Source organism: Thamnophis sirtalis, unplaced genomic scaffold (genome assembly GCF_051295495.1).
Source record: "Thamnophis sirtalis isolate CommonGarterSnake01/CBP01778 unplaced genomic scaffold, rThaSir2_p1.2 scaffold_2, whole genome shotgun sequence".
NCBI classification, from domain to species: Eukaryota; Metazoa; Chordata; class Lepidosauria; order Squamata; family Natricidae; genus Thamnophis; species Thamnophis sirtalis.
In genome coordinates this window covers 69777072-69799104 of record NW_028261382.1, presented here as the reverse complement: position 1 = coordinate 69799104, position 22033 = coordinate 69777072, and the positions used below count along the sequence as shown (strand labels likewise).

Below are 22033 nucleotides of genomic sequence, written 5' to 3'. Positions count from 1 at the left end.
GGACCTGTTAAAGAAAGATGCGGCCGCCGCCACCTTGGTCACCCATGAGACAGCCTGGAAGGTCTTACGCATTTCCAGCTCCGGTCTCCTGTCCTCTGCCTTCAGGCAGCTAGAGATATCTCCTGTTACCATTGTGGAGGCGGAGGCCAAGGCTGCCACTGGGGTGTCCACGGCAGGAACCTGCAAGCCTTGAGTGAAAGATGCATTGAGGTTATAAAACCTGCGATCCTTATCCCTGGGGTGGGAAAGGAACCTGGCTTGGACCACTGGGACTTGAGGACCTCCAAGAAAAAGGTCTGGAGTGGGGATCTCCTCCTTCTCTACCTGGGGCCTGTGAAAGGGGCCCTGCTGCTTCTTCCCGCCACTAGTGCTAGGAGTGGTGGGGTTCTGGCTAGGAGCCCGAGGAGGATCCAGGTCTGCTGTGGCTTTGGCCTTGTGCAGCAGGGAACTGAATAAAGACTAGAAAAAAAAATTCCTGGTGAGTCACTGAATAGCTCCTGTTAGGCCGAAGACTGAGGTCACAAGGAGAGTCACAAGGAGGAACAGAGGGAGTATCCTCAGATTTATCTCAGTCTCCAGGCAATTGAGCCGTAACAATACCCATTCAGTGACTCCTCCCACACCCCACACCGGAGACTGAACGTGTTTTCATCATGTCTCCTGACTGCCAGTTGGTGTTCATGGATGCCTTCTGCCAGTCTTCTGCCTGTTTGTCCTGCAGGGGGGTTGTTGCAGTCCTTACAGTGTATGTAATGTGTTTTCTTCTGGGGCTGCTGGGTCTCTTGATTTGCTTAGGGTGTTTTGAAGGGCTTTAGTTGGCTTGTGTGCCACATTGATTCCGTGTGGTGGTAGTAGTTTGTTAGTGGTTTCTGAAATGTTCTTTATGTATGGCAGTGTTATTCTTTTTGGGGCTTGTGTTGGTTGTGCTATATTGGATTGAGTGGTCAGGCACCTTTTGATAAAGTTGTATGGATATCCATTTTGTTGGAATTAACTTGTATATTTCCTTTTTTCTGCTGATCGGGGTTGCTAAAGAGAGTCTGTGCTCTTCTAAATACAGTTCTTGCATAGTTTCTCTTGTGGGAGGTTGGGGTATGGCTTTGGTAGTAGAGCCCTTGGTTTGTGTGGATGGTTTTTCTGTAGACTTGTATTTCTAGTTTGTCATTGTGGTCCCTGCTGATCAGGATGTGCAGGAAGGATAGCGAGTTGTTGTTTTCTTCCTTTATAGTAAACTGGATTCCTTTAAAAATGTTGTTGATGGTTCTGTGGGTGTTTTCTAATTCGTTCTTTTTTAATATGGTGAAGGTGTCATCTACATACCTGTTCCATATTTTGCAAGTTTGCAAGTTTAATAACATTTATATGCCGCCCAATCCCGTAGGACTCCAGGCGGCTAACAGTACAGAAATAAATCAAAAAAATAAAATACAGAAAAAGAGAAGATAGATTTAAAAACAACACACCATGCACTCCATTCTAAATGGGGCTGGATCGTATTTTGGGGTCAACAGCCCCAGGCCTGCCGGAACAGCCAGGTTTTAATGGCTTTTCAGAAGGCCGAGAGAGTGGGAAGGGTCCGGATCTCTGCGGGTAGATCATTCCACAGGGCTGGGGCAGGTACAGAGAAAGACCTCCCCCGAGTAGTCGCCGACCGGCATTGCCCGGTCAACGGTACCCGAAGGAGGCCCAGCCTGTGAGATCTTATGGGTCATTGCGAGGTATGTGGCAGGAGGCGGTCCCGCAGATATCCAAGTCCCAAGCCATGTAGGGCTTTAAAGGTAATGACCAGCACCTTGAAGCGCGTTCGGAGACCGATGGGAAGCCAGTGCAGCTCGCGGAGGATAGGTGTAACATGGATGTACCTAGGTACACCCGATATCGCTCACGCGGCCACATTTGGACTAATTGTAGTCTCCAAACACTCTTCAGGGGCAGCCCCAAGTAAAGCGCATTACAGTAATCAAGCCTAGAGGTGACAAGAGCATGAGTGACCATTTGAAGTGCCTCCCAGTCCAGGTAGGGCCGCAACTGGTGCACCAGGCGAACCTGGGCAAAAGCCCCCCTGGTCACAGCCGACAGGTGGTATTCTAATGTCAGCTGAGAATCCAGGAGGACACCCAAATTGCAGACCCTCTCTGAGGGGTGAAGAGTTTCGCCCCCCAGGCTGAGAGATGGAATATCTGGACCATTCTTAGGGGGCAACATCAATAGCCACTCAGTCTTGTCTGGATTGAGTGCCAGCTTGTTTACTCCCATTCAGACCCTAACAGCCTCCAGGCACTGGCACATCACTTCTACCGCTTCGCTGAGTTGGCACGGGGCGGACAGATACAACTGGGTATCATCCGCATATTGGTGGTATTTGATCCCATGCCGACGAATGATCTCACCCAGCGGCTTCATGTAGATGTTAAAAAGGAGGGGGGACAGGACCGAGCCCTGAGGCACCCCATACTTTAGGGGCCGAGGGGTCGACCTCTGTCCTCCAACCAACACCGACTGCGACCTATCCGAGAGGTAAGAGGAGAACCACTGTAAAACGGTGCCTCCCACTCCCACCTCTCCCAGTCGTTGCAGAAGGATACCATGGTCAATGTTATCGAAGGCCGCCGAGAGGTCAAGAAGCACCAGGATAGAGAAATGTCCTCTATCCCTGGCCCGCCAGAGATCATCGGTCAGCGTGACCAAAGCAGTTTCAGTGGAGTAACCAGGCCTGAAACCCGACTGAAAGGGATCTAGATAATCTGCTTCATCCAAGGTCTGTCGGAGCTGAAAGGCTACCACCTTCTCGACAACCTTCCCTACAAAAGGGAGATTGGAGACTGGACGGTAATTTTTAAGGATAGCTGGATCCAGAGAAGGCTTCTTAAGGAGGGGTCTTACCACCGCGTCCTTTAAGGGCAGCGGGAAAGATCCCTCCTGTAGAGAGGTATTAACAATCCTCTGGAGCCAGCCTCGTGTAACCTCCCTGCTGGTCGAAACCAGCCAGGAGGGACACGGGTCCAATAAACAGGTGGAGCCACTCACAGCTCCCATGGCCTTGTCCACTTCCTCAGGAGTGACAGGCTGGAAATAAATCCGATCAAGGCCCACTCTCGGCATCTCTGCAGGTACTGTCCAAGTGGAGTCCAGGTCCGTCCGAATCTGAGCGACTTTGTCCGACAGAAACTGAACAAATTCCTCGGCTCTTCCCTGCAAGGGTTCACCCGCATCCCTCCCTTTCAGGAGGGAGCGGGTTATCCTAAACAGGGCGGCCAGGCGGGATTCTCAGGACGCAATGAGAGCGGAGAAATGCGTACATTTTGCCGTCCGAATCACCACTAGATAAGTCCTAATAAAGGCTCTTAATTGTGTTCGGTCAGATTCAGATTTACTGGCCCTCCAGCATCGCTCTAGGCATCTCTTTTGGCGCTTCATCTCCCGGAGTTCCTCGGTAAACCAAGGGGCCTGCGGAGAGGCCGCAAAGGCGCAATCCGATCCAGAGCCGCCATCACTGCTCTGTTCCAAGCAGCAACCAAGGACTCTGTCGGATTGTGAGCAAGGGAGTCGGGTATCTCCCCAAGCTCCGTCTGAAATCTCAAGGGATCCATCAGGCGCCTAGGGCAGAACCATTTAATCGGTTCCACCTCCCTGCAGTGGGGGAGTAGTTTCTGAAAATCAAGCCTCAGTAGGAAGTGATCTGACCATGACAAGGGCAAGGTCTCTATGCCCTTCAGTTCCAGATCACATCTCCACTGCCCCGAGAGAAATACAAGGTCAAGAGTGTGTCCCGCTGTATGAGTCAGACCCTGAATTACCTGGGTCAAGTCCATGGCTGTCATGGAAGCCATGAACTCCTGCGCCCCATCAGAGCGTTCGCCGAGAGATGGCATGTTAAAGTCCCCCGGTACAATAAGTCTGGGGAACTCAACCGCCAGTCCGGCTACTGACTCAAGGAGCGAAGGCAGGGCTGTTGTAACGCAGCTGGGAGGTAGGTACGTTAACAACAAAGCCACTTGACCCCCAAGGTCCAGCTTCACCAGAAGGGACTCATACCCGATAGTCTCCGGAGCAGGGATTCCACGAGGCGCTAATGATTTCCGGATGACAACTGCCACTCCCCCACCCCTTTACTGGTGTCGTGGTTGGTGCAGCACCTGAAACCCTTCCTGGCACATTTCTTAGAGGGGGACTCCTCCCTCATGGCCCAGCCGGGTTTCAGTAATACATGCCAGATCTGCCCCCTCATCTAGTATTAAGTCCCGGATGAGGGGAGCTTTCTGAATCACAGATCTGGCATTTAGCAGCAGCAACCTGAGACCAGGGCCCTGACATCTCTTGCCACCTGGTCCTTGGGTTGAGTTTTCAGGGCCGGAACGCTATGTTACAGCGAGCCCTCCTTCCCCGGTAATGGCCAGCCCTGAAACTCCCATCGTACCTGCCTCTCCCAAACGTAACGGGATGCTCTGGCCTGTCCCTGTTTCTGTAGACCCCTCCTCCCCTCCCATGGCCCTCGTTCTCCTCGGCAGGCCATTTACCCCATGCACTCCGGGCCGAGAGGTGGGTCCGGGCCCCCATCCACTTCTGCTTCTGCACTCAGTGGAGGGGGCTGCACTCTCGGTCCCCTCATATACACTAAACAGTCATTCCCAACCTGCATGCCCCACTAAACCCTAAAATAAATTACAATAAACAGAGCATAAAGTTAAAAAACAGTTTAAAAAGTGGGATCATTCGTTAACATACATACGGCACGCATTCCACATACAAGAGAAGTCCGCGCAGGTCTTAGTTGTTGTGCAAATAGTTCTTAGAGTTTGAAATGGTTAAATGGTTGAAAACCAGCAATAGTCCACAGATGGCATACAGGAGGGTGTCTCGTCTTCCCCCTCTCCTGTAGGCCTGGAAAGGTCCAGAAGTCCGGAGCAGTTTAGGGGTGGTAGAGGGCCTCCCTACTCACTGTGAGTGCCCCCACTCATCCAAAGTCCGAGGCACTGTAATAAGATGGATTAAACAAGTGCTGTCCGAGCTGGTATTCAAGGGACAGTGGCGGGTGGCGATGATCAAAGCGACCGGGGCTGAAACAGCAAGTCCAGGGGCCCTAGAGTTATGGTTGAAGAAGGCTAGATATTCGAAAGCCCAGATAGAAGAGATGCCAGGCAGGGGGAGCGGGAGAGGGCTCCACAGCAGCGATGGTGGGCTGAGGAAGGAACTCACCAAGAAGAAAAGTCCAGTCACGCAAAAAACGGAGAAAGGAGGAGGCAGCGCTGATGAAAGGGCCGAGGCAAAGAAGGAGGAGGGAGGGAGGGGACGTCCGGAAGGGCCATGGTGGCGGCAAATACAGCCAGCCACCCAATTCGCCCAGCCTCGACAGACGTACAGGTTGTTCACCCCCCTCCGGGGTGATGGTAGTCCGAAAAAGTCTCCAAAGGCTCACCAGGTCGGGCGGGCAAAGTCAGGAGATATCGCAGGCGGCAAGAATCAATAAAAAACGCCGCTAGCGTGCCGCCGCCATGAAGCAGCATAGGTCGTTCAACAGCTGCTGAGCGTTGCATGATCCGGAATCGTCTGGGAGTGACGACCTCCCCAGGTGCCTGGTCTCTTCGAGTCCCCCAGATCTCAGTCATCCCCAGGGAACTTCCGAAGGATTATGCAGTCAGTTTGAAGGATTTCCCAGCGCTTTTTCGTCAGAATTGAAACGGAACGAAAAAGCAGAGCGGCCATTCCAAACTCGCACATGCGCACATACAATTTGTGTTGTATTTGTGGAAGTACTTTGGCTTCTAGATGTTGCCTCCATTTATCTGATGTTTTCTTGGACCTCTGTGGGAATTCCAATAGCTTTGAATGCTCCTTTTAGGACTGCAAACAATTCCAGGTGATTGTTGGCATCACCTGTGCTGCAGTTGAGTCCTTTCTCTAGAATCCTGTGTTCTGCAGTGGACAGTGGATGGCCAAGAGTAACATCAGATCAACCATCAAGTAAACAATGCCCCAGTCAAGGAACTGCCAAACAAGCCAAAAGTAAAAATAGCCTAACCAAAGAACCCCTAAGACACCCCCCCCCTCCATCAACACTGATAGGGCAACCACTAGGACACACCCTTGAGAGCAAACCCCACTCCCTACTAACACTGATGATGTTACCTAGTTTGGGCAATGAAACATCTGCAAGAAAACAACCAACCTCAGAGAGCACCGAAGACCCCTTTCTCTGGAATAGTGTTCCCCATCCCAGGAGTGGTTTGCTGCTGGCGTTACTGCTGGTTTGCTTCGCGCTCACGCTCGCCGCCTGTTGCTTGTGCATGCTCAGTTGCCTATAAATTGTTCTGAACATGCACAGAACATTATAAAATGCCTAAAACACATGCAGGCAACGGCATGGGGGGGGGGCAGGGAACCAGTTCAGGGGCTGGGCCAGCCTGCCGTCCCTACTGGTTCAGCAACCCAGTCCTAATTTCCACTACTGGTTCGCCCAAACTGGTGCGAACCGGTAGCAACCCACCTCTGCCCCACCCCAGTATTAGGAAAGCTATGAAATTTGGGAACAATTGTTGAAACAGGGAATCTGAATGTTCTGTAAATACATTTTTAAAATTTCTAATGGCATTTTTATTTTATGTGTGCATTGGATTTGTGATATAAACTACTGGAAACACTAAATGCACACTTTCAGTCATTTATGTGAGGAAACTAGGAGGCAGAGGTATTAGGTCCATTTGCAGCTGAGTTATTAAAAGTTATAAAAGGTGAACTAGCTATTTATTTAAATCCATTTATATAACTATTCGTCTCACAACAACTTGGAACAGCTAACATAAAATTAAAACTAATCACAGATAATAGCAGACACAATAACAGCCATCTCTCTCAGGGCTGCTAACAGGCAGCAGCCCCTGGGGTAGGAAGACCACCAGGCCAAGCCCTGCCATGCTTTCCTTCACTGCCTTCACTCTGTAGGGGGCTTCCCCCCCACCAAAAAAAGAGGCATTGATGGCAGCCTCCTTGTCTCTTCGACTTCAGTTTGGAGACTCCAGGCAGGGAGATGGATGGTCCCAGGCAGGGCAGCATAAGGATTGGGTGAAAATAGGTATCGCTGCAGCTTTGTTTTCTGCTCTTTGTGGCTGAACTCTGCAGCTCATCTGGAACAAACGCTGTGGAATATTGGGATGGGTGGTATTTCAACATCAGGCATGCAGGAAGGTGTCGTTAAACCTGGGAATCTAATAAAATATGTAAACATGGCACTCAAGGGCAGAAATCCAGTTCTTTATTCTGATCTTTAACAGGGAGCAGAGAGTCACGGGGATTCTTGTCTTCCTTCTGACTGGGATTTCGGTCTTTCTGGCACCTATTCTCAAGGTAAAGTATCTGAGCCTCATGATGTGGATTTAGAAATGGCCCAGAAATTTTAAACCACCATCTGAAATGACGGGCAACATTAATAGCTATTTATTTAAAATAAAGTTCATTCTGTGCAGTACAGATAGTCCTTAGTTAGTGACCACAACTGGGATTGGCAACTTGATCATTTAGTGCCATGGTTGCTAATTGGAAATCTTGTGACCACAATGGATTTATGACCTCACTTCTCCTTTGATCATTAAGCAAACGTGTCTTCCAACAGTCACAAAATTAGTGAGGACTACTTGTATCAGATTGCAGTTTTAAGTAGTTGATTTCTGAAAAGCACCTTTGACCTTTGTGTCTGTGTCCTTTACCTGGCTGCTTGCTTTCTCTGCTGCAGTATATCCCCATGCCAGTCCTGTACGGGATCTTCCTCTACATGGGAGTGGCCTCACTCAATGGCATTCAGGTATGGACACGGGGGCTTCAGCTGGGAGCTTTGCGTTTGTGCCATCGGTCACCACTGCATTTCCATGCAAGGAGCCACCTTGCCAGGTTGGGCTTCTTCCTGTTTTTTAATTAGGCCTGGTGGAAGAAGGTGAGAAAAAATCGGAAAGGACCCTTAGGAGCCACAAGGCCCCTTTCAAGAAACCAACCAATATTTTGACTTGAAGGAGTCAAAATCTGCTTATCTAACCCTGGCCTTGGTAGCCGCTTTTCTTCAGCCCTTCCAGGCCATTGGCTACGCCCTCCACAAGGAGTAACCATTAGCAGATCCTCCTGATCCAGGAACAGGTGCCACAGCCTCTCCCGGCCATGGCTGCCATCCCTACTCTTCAGTCGGGAGCCATGAATCCAGGAGGAGCCCCACTTTGTCTACCGACTCTCTCTCTCTCTCTCTGTCAGAGCAGGGTTGCCCAATCCAGAGTTCAGGATGGGAGGGCTCCAGACCTTGGAGACCCTCCAACCCAGAGCCACTCAACTTTGTCAGAGTTGAACTGAAGCCTCAACAGCCTCCAACACTGGGAAGGCAATTTGACAGCCTGACTTGGGCAGCCAGGTGCAAAGATGTATAACTAAAAGTTCAGGGCTGGAAATAACAAGGGCACAAGACAAACCCAGACACTGGTCATGGTAGGTATTAGATGCACCATGCAGACTTTTCCCTCATTTAGGGTCACTGCTGGTTGCAAGTCCTACAGTCCTACAGAGTGAATGGAGAAGGGAGCTTTGTTGGCCATTCAGATGAGACATGGGCAGAATGTAGAGTCGGTATGCGTTGTGCGTGCATGAGAGGGCTCCTCCCCATACCTCCCAGCTAATAAGCCCCAATGTCTGGAATGACATTGCAGTACACGTCCTCAACTCCACACAACAGGGTAAGAAAGCAGAGACTGCTAAGTTCCTTATAAAAGTTGGTTCTCTAGCATTATCATCTGCTCAAGGAAAGAATTATAGCGATCAGGGACATGAGCAAAAGATCAGGATGGCAACCACAATGGAGAGCACAATCAAAGCTCTGCCTGTGTTTTTTGTATATGTGTTGTGTGGGTTGACACTTCAGTTGCACTTTTTAAGCCGGGATATTCTTGGTAAAAATCCTGTTTTAATACACTTTCTTAGATACAGCTGGCAATAACATCTGCTTCTACCTCTTTCCAGTGCTTTTTCCCTGCAACCAGTATTAATGTTTCATTGGTTTTTAATAGTTTTGGGAGCGCTGCAAACTCTTCTTGATGCCGGCCAAACACCAACCAGATTATGCCTACCTACGTCATGTGCCCCTTCGAAAAATCCATTTGTTCACTACCACTCAGATTATCTGCTTGGCCATCCTCTGGATCCTGAAATCCACAGTGGCAGCCATTATCTTCCCTGTGATGGTAGGCACCTCCGTATCGTGTCAAAACTTGCTCTGGGGCCACGTATAAATCTTGGTCCGAACAATGTGTTCTTTTGGTGGACATCCATTCTTAAATCAATCAGCAGCAGCCTGAAGCAGGATTGAAGGTTATGGATACCAGCTAACCCAAGGCAGGTTGGTGCTACTTCCTAGTCTAGGAAGGCTGAGAAAGAGGAAGCCAAATTTATGAAGTCTGTGATTGAGGGAGGGCTCAAAGTTCACCATTTTCAACATGGCCCCACATGGTCTCTAAGGCGCCTTCATCTCTGGCTTTTGGATTGAGAAGCAGGGATTCTTCCGGCGTCGGCCCCCGGTTGACCTAAAGGACCACCAGAACTTGCTTCTCTCCACTCATCCAGGGCCATGATGACTCTTAAGTGATTATGGGGCTTCCACTTTCTGGCCCGATCTCTGTGGTAGAGGGTAGTGCTCCACCAGCGGATAGGAGAAGCAGGCCTTCTCCTCGAGTTTTCCTTGGGGAAATGCAGGTCTCCCACCTTCCATCAAATCCAGTAGAGCGAAACAAAACAAGAGCTACTTTGCAGAGAGAAGGACAACCCTTAGAGTTGACAGTGGACTGTGTGGCTCCTAAAGCCCGTTTTAGAAATTCCTGACACATTATGGATCCATAATGTAAGGCTTACAAAATATGGGTTATAAACATGAAGTTTCAACAGATCCTCTAAAGGGTACTTATGACCCACTTTCAAGGTTACAGCTGCTGAAATACAATACAATACAATAGCAGAGTTGGAAGGGACCTTGGAGGTCTTCTAGTCCAACCCCCTGCCTAGGCAGGAAACCCTATACCATTCCAGACAAATGGCTATCCAACACCTTCTTAAAGGCTTTCAGTGTTGGTGCATTCACAACTTCTGGAGGCAAGCTGTTCCCCCGATTAATTGTTCTCACTGTCAGGAAATTCCTCCTTAGTTCTAGGTCGCTTCTCTCCTTGATTAGTTTCCACCCATTGCTTCTTGTTCTACCCTCAGGTGCCTTGGAGAATAGTTTGACTCCCTCTTCTTTGGGGCAACCCCTGAGATATTGGAAGACTGCTATCATGTCTCCCTAACTTTCTAAATGGCCTAAATGGTCCTAACCTTCTTCAGCTTCATAACCAACTGCAGGGAGACAGCAACATTTACCCTCCCCCTCCATCTCCCCCCATCCCTCCAGGTTCTCCCAGCCTCGGCCTGCTCCAAAGCTGGCCACTCAGCCAGGCAAGAGAGCCTAAACCTGGCCAAAAGAAGTGACCAGTGCATGGAGGGCAGGTGTAGCCTGCAAGCTGAGACCTACTTCCCATCCAGCCACCCTAAGGGACTTGCAGGCCATGGCCTGCTCCTCATCCAGCTCCAGGCCCAGCAGCACCCAACTTACCTGTCTGTTTTTTGCAGAGGCGCCTGGCTGAGGGGATGCAATGCAAAGCTCAGCTTTCTTGCAGAACAGGGGTCCCCATCTCTGAGTTGTAGCCCGGTCCTGGTCACGGCCCATTTGGAACCAATTGGCGGCACAAGTGGCAGGCGAGTGCACACGCAGCTCCATTTGCGCGAGTGGGTGGCACGCCCACTGCTTGCACAAATGGAGTTTCATGCATGTGGGTGAATGCCCACTGCTTGCGCAACTGGAGCTGCGGATGAGAGCGTGTGCTGGACCATTTCCTCTCTTCCCTCTCCCCCTTTCCTTCCAGCCCACCAAGCCAGAAAGGTTGGGGACCACTGTTGTAGAGGCTGCTGACTTCGTGGCAACCTTGTGCAGCTATTCTAACAAGCAGGACTTGTTGCAAGACTGCAGGAGGCTCTGGTTTTAAGGGGTCTCCATTTGTTTCATGAAAAGTCCGTGCCTTTTAATAGAATCTCTTAGCCGGGAAAGGCCTGTCAGGCCTCCTTTGGAGCTGCCTCCCATAGACTAATGTCCTCTTCTTCTAAACCTGTTAAGAATGAAAGACTAAAGCGCCCATATCCTTTCCCCAGCAAGCAATCCTTTGGGCTGGATATGGAGATGTCACCATAGTCCATGTTGGTGGTTGCAGGAGAGGCCAGGGATCTCTCAGCATGACCAATGAGGAGGAAGCTTCCTCTCTTGCTCCCAGGCCAACTCCTGTCTTGTTTTGAGTACAGTTTCTCCTGTGCACCACACAATCCCTTCCTTTCCGGCACCTGCTCTTTGCAGCAGCTTGGGGGTGATGGCTACAGCCTAGCCAATTGTGACCTTAGATACTTATTTTTATTTTGTTTCTCACCTTTCAGATTTTAGCCTTAATTTTAGTCCGGAAGATGTTGGACTTTGTCTTTTCCCAGCATGATCTGGCTTGGATTGATAACATCATTCCTGAAAAAGAGAAGGTGGATGACAAGAAGAAAGAAAAGAAAAAGAAAGGCCGAAGAACCGAGGAGGGGCACCCTGAGGAGGTGTGTTAGAAACCCAGGGAAGGGAGGGTGATTTTATACAACAATGTACTACTCACAATAGACAAATTGATTCGTAGGGCCTGGCCATCTGCCTAGCAAGTGAAGTGTGTCAGATGGACAGAACATTCGTGCCTTAAAGCAGGGGTCCCCAACCCCTGGGCCATGTGTTGTGCAAACAGCAGGCAAGGGATTGCGCAAGTGGCAGGCACTCACAAGTGTGTGTGAAGCTCCACTTGTGCTCCACTTGTGCAAATGGAGCTGTGAGCACATGCACCTGCCACTCACAGAAAACCATTTCCTCTCCCACACCCCACCAGTCCGCAAAGCCAAAAAGTTGGAGACCCCTGTCCTAAAGAAGGGGCTTAGTGTGCCTCACAGTATTCCAAGAGAGTGAGCAGGTTAGTGCCTTGGCAAAATTGAAACTTCACTTATTGGAATAAATGAAGTAAATAAAGTAATGCATTTGTTTCAAATAAATTGTCACCAGAATTCGTTTTTGCAATTACCCTGCACTTTGAATTGCCAGTGCAAGACAGTGGTGTTATGTATTCAGCTCCATGCCAGAGGAGGGAGCTGCCCTGGACGCTGTTTGGCTAAGCCGTCTGACAGTGGGGTATTTAAGGAGCTGTCAGACGCTGAAATCTCTATTCTGTTTGTTCCCAGTTTAAAGCAGTTGCGGTTAGCTAGTGATATTAATAAAGCGTTTGAACTAAAGCTGTACCGCCTTATTTGTCCACACCCATCTCCAATGTTCACAATATTGAACAGGTGGCATGCAACCATCTTCAGCTAATCTTGAAAAAACTAGGGAGGGTGAATCCTAATTAGTATTTGGACAGGAGACCACCAGAAAATCAGGGGGGAAAGTCCTGGAAGGAAGCCACAACAAAATTCTTAACAAGAAAACAACATGGACCCATCCAGTCTGATTCAAAGGAAACTTTACCTTTCACTTTATTTAGAAATTACTGTATTTGTAATAAATATTTTTACTGAGTATGTGGTACTCAAATACTGGATGAAATAGCTTAAATCACACAATCTTTGGATTAATCACAGAAAGTATTTGGACTAGGCAACTGCATAGGCATCTTCCGCCTGGCCTACCCATATCGTTCCGTGGCTGATGGCCTCTGCTTCAGAACCCCAGGATCTTCCCCCATCTGAATCTGCCTGTCCACCAAGTTGCTCACTGTTTTTTTCCCTTTCTTTTTCCCCAGCCCAAGTTTCCCTCTATTATAGCAGTCCCACTGGAACCTGCCTTGCCTCAACCCCCAAACAGTATCCATTATATTTCCAGTAAGTAAGACACTCAAGTTTTACCAAGATACTAAATGAACTGCTAACCACAACTATAAAGAAATGTGGGAAATTTGTTCTCCACACAAGAATCATGGTAGTGCAGCTAAACTGTGTGCTGGCTTGGAGATTGTCCTGCAGATATGCTGCAATTGGGCCCCCAGAGGCCGCATTCTTTATTACTAACTGAGCTGGTTGGTAGTTGATGTTTATTCACCACCTTAATCCTAACTTGCTTCTACGTGGCATCTCTAGGATTTAGAGCAATACTAGAATTAACCTATTCCAATTTGTTTTCTAACAAACAAGCATGCAGGCTCCTATCAGTCCTTTGTGTGGTACATGGTCCAATCAGGCTGAAATCTTAAAAACTTCTACCCAATGATGAGTCACACGAATCATAGGGAAACCCATGGGAGAGTTGAAAACCAAAGACCCTCTGCTCACGGGCATGCAAAAATGTGCCGACTTATGTATTTGCATCAGATGTTTATTTCGTTGCATGTTGTCATTTTGGCAGCATTGCCTTTAGATGCAGATGCCTCTGGTTCCAGCTGTTCCAGGATGGCTTCTAACGAAAACGTTCAGGTGAATGTGCCCTCGGCCGGTTCATGAAAGGAAGGAAACTCAAAATGTTGAATGTTGAATGTTGATTTTATTTATATGCTGCCCTTTTCCCCCGAAGGGGACTCAGGGCGGCTCACAACTCAAACCAGGGAAGGGGGGATACAGACAAAATTAAAAACGACACAAAACAATGCATGGTTTAAAAACACACAGCAGTCATACCATTCGAGACGGGGGCAACGGTTCTTTAGCCCCAGCCTGCCGGAACAGCCAGGTTTTAAGGGCTTTGCGGAAGGCCTGGAGGGTGGTGAGGGTTCGAATCTCCACGGGGAGTTCGTTCCAGAGGGTCGGAGCAGCCACAGAGAAGGCTCTCCTCCGGGTAGTCGCCAGTCGACACTGGCCGGCGGATGGAATTCGGAGGAGGCCTAATCTGTGGGATCTAATCGGTCTAGTGGAGGTAATTGGCAGCAGGCGGTCTCTCAAGTACCCAGGTCCAATACCATGAAGGGCTTTATAAGTGACGACTAGCGCCTTGAAGCGTATCCGGAGACCAATAGGCAGCCAGTGCAGCTCACGGAGGATAGGTGTTATGTGGGTGAACCGAGGTGCACCCACGATCGCTCGCGCGGCTGCATTCTGGACAAGCTGGAGTCGCCGAATGCTCTTCAAGGGCTGCCCCATGTAGAGCACGTTGCAGTAGTCCAGTCTAGAGGTCACAAGGGCGCGAGTGACTGTTGTGAGGGCCTTCCGGTTCAGGTAGGGACGCAACTGGTGCACCAGGCGAACCTGGGCAAATGCCCCCCTGGTCACAGCTGACAAGTGATGTTCAAAAGTCAGCTGTGGGTCCAGGAGGACTCCCAAATTGCGAACCCTGTCTGAGGGGCGTACTGTTTGACCCTCCAGCCTGAGAGATGGAACACTTGGCCAATTAGTAGGAGGGAAACACACCAGCCACTCGGTCTTATCTGGATTGAGAACAAGCTTGTTAACCCCCATCCAGTCCCTAACAGCCTCGAGGCCCTGGCACATCACGTCAACCGCTTCACTGAGTTGGCACGGGGCGGACAGATACAGCTGCGTATCGTCCGCATACTGATGGTATTTTATCCCGTGCCGTCGAATGATCTCACCCAGTGGCTTCATGTAGATATTAAACAGGAGGGGGGACGGGACCGAACCCTGCGGCACCCCATAAGTCAGGGGCCTAGGGGTCGATCTCTGCCCTCCGACCAACACCGACTGCGACCTGTCCGAGAGGTAGGAGGAGAACCACCGAAGGACAGTGCCTCCCACCCCCACCTCCCGCAGTCGTTTCAGAAGGATACCATGGTCGATGGTATCGAAAGCCGCTGAGAGGTCAAGGAGCACTAGGACGGAGGCATAACCTCCATCCCTGGCTCTCCAGAGATCATCGATCAATGCAACCAAAGCGGTTTCCGTGCTGTAGCCAGGCCTAAATCCCCACTGGAAGGGATCTAGATAGTTGGTTTCCTCCAAGGACCGCCGGAGCTGAAAGGCTAGCACCTTCTCAACAACCTTCCCCACAAAGGGGAGGTTGGAGACTGGACGATAGTTGTTTAAAACGGCTGGATCCAAAGATGGCTTCTTCAGAAGGGGTCTCACCACCGCCGCCTTTAGAGCGGGGGGAAAGAACCCCTCCCGAAGGGAGGCAGTAACAACCGCCTGGATCCAGCCCCGTGTCACCTCCCTGCTGTTAGCAACCAGCCAGGAGAGGCACGGGTCCAATACACATGTGGAGGCACTTACAGCTCCCATGGCCTTGTCCACGTCCTCAGGGGTAACAGCTTGAAAATCAATCCAGTGATGTCCTGCCAGATTCTCCCCTGGTGCCTCAGCTGGCTCTGCGCAATTGGAGTCCAGGTCCGCCCGAAGCCGAGCAACTTTATCCGCGAGGAATTGGACGTAATCCTCAGCTCTGCCTTGCAAAGGATCGCTCGTATCTCTCCTATTTAGGAGGGAATGGGTTATCCTGAACAAGGCGGCTGGGTGCGACTCAGCGGAAGCAATCAGAGAGGCAATGTGTGTTCTTTTAGTCGTCCTAATTGCCCGGAGGTAAGCTCTGATGCTGGATGTTAAAAGCGCTCGGTCTGACTCAGACTTACTGGATCTCCATAGTTGCTCTAAGCGTCTCTTTCGGCGCTTCATCTCCCGGAGTTCCTCAGTAAACCAAGGAGCCCTCCTGGATCCACTGCCTCGGATCAGCCGTAAAGGCGCAATCCGGTTAAGAGCCCCTGCCGCTGCTGAATTCCAAGCAGCAACCAGAGTCTCCGCCGGACTGCGGGCGAGGGTATCAGGAACAACGCCAAGCTCCGTCTGAAAGCCCAAAGGGTCCATAAGTCGCCTGGGGTGGAACCACCTAATCGGTTCCTCCTCCCTACAGTGGGGGTTTGGTCTCCGAAAGTCAAGCCTCAGTAGGTAGTGGTCCGACCATGACAGGGGTAAGATCTCACTACCCCTCAAACCAAGATCACAACTCCACTGCTCCGAGAGGAATACGAGGTCGAGCATGTGACCCGCCAAGTGAGTTGGGCCCCGAATTACTTGGGTCAAGCCCATGGCTGCCATGGAAGCCATGAACTCCTGTGCTCCATCAGAGTGTTCACCGAGCGAAGGCAAATTGAAATCCCCCAGAACCATGAGCCTGGGAAACTCAATTGCCAGCTCAGCTACTGACTCGAGGAGCGAGGGGAGGGCTGCTGCAATGCTGTTGGGAGGCAGGTACGTTAACAGCAAGCCCACTTGACCCTTGAGGTCCAACTTCACCAGCAGGGACTCACACCCGACAAGCTCCGGAGCAGGGATCCTACGAGGTACTAGAGACTCTCGGATAACAATAGCCACACCGCCACCCCTTCCCTGGGATCTCGGCTGATGAAGCACCTGAAAACCCTCTGGGCACATCTCTATGAGGGGGACTCCTCCCTCCGGGCCCAGCCAGGTTTCAGTAATACATGCCAGGTCTGCCCTCTCGTCTAAAATTAGGTCCCGGACGAGGGGAGCCTTATGAACTACAGACCTGGCATTTAGCGACAGCAGCCTGAGACCAGGGTCCTGATTACTCGCGCCATCTGGCCTTGGAGTGGGACTCGTAGGACCAGAAGGAGGGATCTCTGTAACATAGCGAGCCCTCCTTCCCCGGTAATGGCCAGCCCTAAAGTCCCCGCCATATCTGCCCCTCCCTGTTAAGACCGTAATGCTCCGGCCCACTCCCGTGTCCGTAGTCCCTCCACCCACCCCTATAGCCCTCGCGTTTCCCGACAGGCCCTTCAAATCAGTCATCCTCTCACACAAACACAGCCACTCGTCCATGCATTCCCCACATAGGTCAATTAAAACACAAAAAATACAACAGTGATGAAGTTAAAAAAGTGGGTACAGTCATCAATCAGACATACCATTCACACCGCATTCCTAAAAATTTTCCCTCCTCCGGTAAGGCTGAAAAGGTCCCAAGAGTCTAAGGTGGTTGAGGGGAGCAGAAGGTCTTCCTATGCGCAATGGGCATCCCTGTTTGTCCAAAAACCAAGGCACTATAATAGATGGAATTAAATAAGTGCTGTTCAAGATGGTATTGGTATTCCTAGGGCAGTTGCAGCTAGTAATAGTCAAAGCGGCTGGGGCTGAGATAGCACGTCCAGAGGTCCTGGGATTATGGTTAGGCAAAACTTGATGTTTAAAAGCACAGCTGGAAAAGGGCCAGATGACCAGCAAAGGAAATAGACAAAAGCTCCACAATATCGATGACAGGCTGTAGGAGAAACTCTCCCAGTCAACCAAGGGAAGAAGTCCAAACAAACAGAGCTCAGGAGAGAACAAGGGCAGTGATAGTACAAAGGCTGAGCCACAGGGGGAGGGGAGGGGGAGGCGTCCGGGAGGGCTATGGCGGTGGCACTTGCAGTCAGCTGCCCAATTCGCCCAGTCTCTACGGGCGTCCAGATTGTTTTCTCCCCCTCTGAAGCGGAGGCAGTCCAGGAAAGTCCCCAGGGGTTCAGCAGACTGGGCGGGTACCGTTGAAAGATGTTGCAGGCACCCAGGGATGGAAAGAAACGCCGCCATCTTCTGCCCGCCGCCTGCAGCAAAAGGCTGGCCTGAGCACCAAAGTTATGGAACTGTTCCCCTAGGTTTCAATCACACTTCGAGAGTCTTGGGCTACTGATTTTTCAGGTTTTTGGCATGGCCTTGGTTGATTTAAGCCTTTGTGCAATTAATTTCCTTTCCCTTCAAATCTTCCTTCAGCCTGACAAAGAGGATGCAGGAAAAGGAAGCTTATGGCAAAGTGGTTTTGCCTTTTTCAGCCTTTTCTTTTCTTCATTGACTGTTGTTCTTCCTTACCTTCACGTGCATCTTATGTTTCTCTCCAGGAGAAGAATCTTCCAGTTGGAGTTTTGCATTCTGATTCCTCCCCTAACAATTCTGATCCAGATCGCAGGTAACAAATGTATTTCGCTTAGTTGGCATTGGTTTTAATTTCTTTACAATTCTCAAATTAAGAGGTTTGCAGGCATTATTTTTTTACAGTAAAAGTTATGTGAGTTGTCAACTATGTTTAGCATAAAATGGGGTTCTTAAATTAGTAGAGAGTCTCAAATATTTTTAAAGCTTTGACTTGTTTGTCAAACCCAACTTTTGAATCTTAACATTTATGAATCTTGCTTCCTTTTCTTAGCAAAAGTAAAAGGATGCTAAAAACTATCAACAACATTGTCTTATTTTAATTATTTTAGCATTACTTGTTATAGAAATGTTTTCCAATAACATTGTTTGTATTTACAATCCCTAGTTTTATTCTTTTTCTGTCTTCAAGTCAGTGCTTTTCACAATCTGATTCCCACCCCCCTCCTCCTCCTCTACACAATTGGCTTCATGCCCAAAGTGAGATTAAAACTTGCAGTTTCTCAGTTTCTAGTTTGATGCACCAAACTAGTTCTCTGATTTGCTTTTCAAAATATTTATATAGTATGTGGGGGTAAAATCTACTTTTATGCCCAAAGTATAAAGTTTTTTTTGTAAATATTTTGCATATATTAGCTAGCTATTCAATGAAACAATATGTCAGGAAAGACTTATGTTTGCTCACTTCAAAGTAATCATTTCACCTACCCCTCTTCTGTTCTTCTCTTTTCCTTCTTTATTCATTGCCCCAATCCTAGCAGTTGGGTATGTACAGTTCTCCTCTTTCAGGACAAAACTCCAGCCTTCTATTAAAACAGACAACCATCCACTAAACAATAATTTAAAAATTGTTAGTTTTGAGATGTCGTAAAACATAGCTATTTTTAGAAATTAATGCTTTAAAAATAAGGAGAGGGTATTCCTCTGACCCAGTTGATTCTCGGTAACCATCTGGAAAAGTTCCTGCCATTTTCTTGCCACACTTCGGAAGTGGGTTTTCCTTGCTTGTTTCCTGAGGTAGCAAGAGATTAACCGGTTCGAAGCAAGACTAGAATTCACAAGCTCCTGGTTTTTATCCTGGTACCTTTAATTACTACACCACACTTGTTCTCAAGGAGAGATTGAGAACATTAGGAAAAGTGGAAAACATAATAATAGTAAAATATAAATAGCAAGGAAGAGATGGGAAATGTCCTACACTGTCCTTGAGTAAAGTGGAATTTAAAATTAATCTGGACAGTTCTGGAGCTGACTAGGAAAATTGCTTAATCTGTTTTCTCTCACTGAGAGAAAAAGCTTTAGTTTCTATGCCATGGCACCATCTTTGCTTGCCAGGTTAGAGAGAAATAAAGGGCAAAGAAATAATATTAATGGTTTGACTACAGTTTCTTGTCTGAGATAATTCCTAATTCCAATTTATTTGCCTTTCTTGTAGTATTACACTTCATTTGAAGATTTCCTGCCCATCTTCTCCAGCCTTTAGCTATTCTCGAAGCCCCATCTGTACGGTACCCCAGGTGAAGATAGAGATGGGATCCAATTATGAAGATACCGACACTGAGAGACAGCACCCACAGGACATGGGCAGTGAAACGACCCTCTAGTCTCCACATGCCTTCCCCCCACCCTTGTATTATAAACCCAGAGGTCACTGGATGTTCCTGGGCCTTATCCAACACTAAAGAATTGAACACAAACATTAGATGAGTTGTGGAACAGTGAGGAACACAGAGACTTTTACTCAGACATTTGTGGGAAAGATAGTTCAGGATCCCATTCTATGGGGATAAAGGAATTTCTTAGACTGGAAGCAATTTTAGCTTATCAGATTGCATCCTTGTTGAACATTGTGATGAGATGTTCCCGGCATTCTTCAGCATCTTTAACTTGAACTTATTCTGTGTTGCCACAGCCTGGAATTCAGTTGAGCCACTAGCTGAGCGTTTAATCCAAGGAGCCATAAAACCTCCCCTCAGATGGCTCACTTTTTTTGTAGACACTTCTTGACTAAACCTAAATTTCTAAAACAAAGCAGTCCCAAGCTATGATTTGAGCAAATGGATGGAACACTCCCATTGCATTCATCCATTCCTACCAAATGGTTAGAAGGAAATGGATCTGTGCTTTTCTAAACAAGAAAAAAAACAGCTGTGTTGAAAACGTTGAGCTGGCTTTCCATCCCCCCCTTCCTGCCATCCTGCTTTCTGTGGATGTCTCAATGAGGCCAAAATCTAACCACGGAAAGAAAATTAAGCTTATTGTTGCTGTCCTCTTTAACCAAAACCCTATTTCTCTCTTCTCAAAATGGATCTGATGATGAGCTATACATCCCCCAGCAGAAACTTGTTGCATTGACATCATGGTAACCATCCTTGCCACCATGATGGCAACACAGCATTAGTGGCAAAACAGCTGGCATCATAATTTTATTAGGAAAGTGAATGAACCCCAATTATAGCTTTTAATAAATATGAAGATTTATATTTTTCTTGTGACATAGCATAAAAGGCAAAATTGGACTTTGAAGAAGTGGAATAGATAAAATATTGATGATTTGGGGTGCTGTTAAGACTCTTGAGAATACCATGGCAGCAAGGAAAATAAACAACTAAAACAAATCATTCAGTTCTGAGGCACAAATGACCAGCTCAAATGACCAAATCCTGAACTCTTGTATCCTAAAGCTTTTGTAGAAAGGATAACCAGCGGATCGAACGGATTCCATTGCAACAGCAATGAGTGCACCATTAAGAGACCTCTAGATTGAAGTATACTAGAGAAAGCCTAGAACATACTATCTAATTACTAAGAATATCAATTTCGTATTTAATCACACTTGTTTTCTTTTCCCTGGTATCCATCCAAGTTTTGGAGCATTTATGTTTGCTGATGGCTAAAAAATAAACCAGCCTTTTCCATTGTGAATTAATGTTTTTTCCAAATTGACATAAACAAAAAATACATAACAACCTGTTGGTTCATCAGGCAAATACCACACTCTAGGAAGGTATAGATCTTGTTTCTCTCATAAGACAGTCACAAATTTTGCAATTGTGAACCAAGTAGGAGGTCCTGCTGCCATTTAAACTCATTTATTTGCATTAAAGAAAAACCACAATCGAACCACTCTAGAATCTCCCGAACAAAATCCTTGCTTCTATATCTGAAATTACATCTTTTGTGCCTTATTTTACAAATTGCATGTCCTTTTTTTAAAACTTGGGATTGGAGGGTTGATGGGTATATATAAAAAATATTTTGAGCCATGGTGGGGCATGGATAGTGGTAGTGCATTAGAATATTGTATGCACGCCGATTCTGCTGACTGCCAGCAGTTTGATCCTGACCAGCTCAAGGTTGATGTTAAAAAACCACTCAGAGTGCTTAAAAGCACTGTGGAGAGGTACTGTTCTGAGTTTATTCCCAGCCGGTAAAGAGTCCCAAATAATTGTAGAGTCCTACAATAGGCTGCCAAAGTCTTTCAAGATAAGGCTGATTAGCACCCATCTTTATCTTCCTTGAAACGCTGCCAAAGACTTAGTTGGCAATTAGCTTGGCAAGGCCACACGAGCAGAGTCAAAAGGGAGCTTCAGAAGGTAAACTGACCAGCATGAACCAAGTTGCTTCCTGCAAAGGCTCACATGCCTTTGCTCCTCCTTTATATCCTATGGGAGGAGCCAATCACCTCCAAGCCTTACTCCCAAGTCATCCCTCCTGTCTTAACTATTCTTGCCTTCTGGCAGCTCTGCACATGCATGCACTGGGAACAGAAGGAGCCTGTTCCTCTGCCTTGCTGATATCAGACTCTGGAGACTGCAGAGGCAGCAGATAACTCCCAGATGGCCCTGACCCCCTCTCTGCCTCCACCGCAGAGCCTTCGTCTGAACCTTCCCCTGGCTTCAGGATTGGCCTAAACTCCTCCCCAACCTCCTCACTGTCTGACTCTGCTGCCAGCTCCACAGTCCACCAGGGGACCACAACAAGTATATATGTCTAAGTGCTATTGCGATAGCCTTGGAAAAGTAGTCCTGTGAAGGTTCTTCGTTCTTTAGTGTTAGATGCCCATCCTCCCTTTCCCGCTGATCTTGCCACAAACCTCTTTCCTGGCCACTTTAGA

At 48.3% G+C, this 22033-nt stretch overlaps 1 protein-coding gene across 1 annotated transcript in view; it reads left to right on the top strand.

Annotated features, from left to right (window-relative positions):
* Window positions 1-20841, top strand: part of SLC4A5 (solute carrier family 4 member 5) — a 104740-nt gene extending 83899 nt beyond the window's left edge. The window contains exons 22-27 of the mRNA XM_087705962.1: window positions 7269-7341; window positions 7727-7795; window positions 9036-9209; window positions 11476-11637; window positions 17886-17953; window positions 19352-20841. Coding sequence (XP_087562088.1) covers window positions 7269-7341; window positions 7727-7795; window positions 9036-9209; window positions 11476-11637; window positions 17886-17953; window positions 19352-19520 — 715 coding nt within the window. The 3' untranslated portion in view covers window positions 19521-20841. The remainder of the gene's footprint in view (window positions 1-7268; window positions 7342-7726; window positions 7796-9035; window positions 9210-11475; window positions 11638-17885; window positions 17954-19351) is intronic.
* The last annotated feature ends 1192 nt before the right edge of the window (window positions 20842-22033 follow it).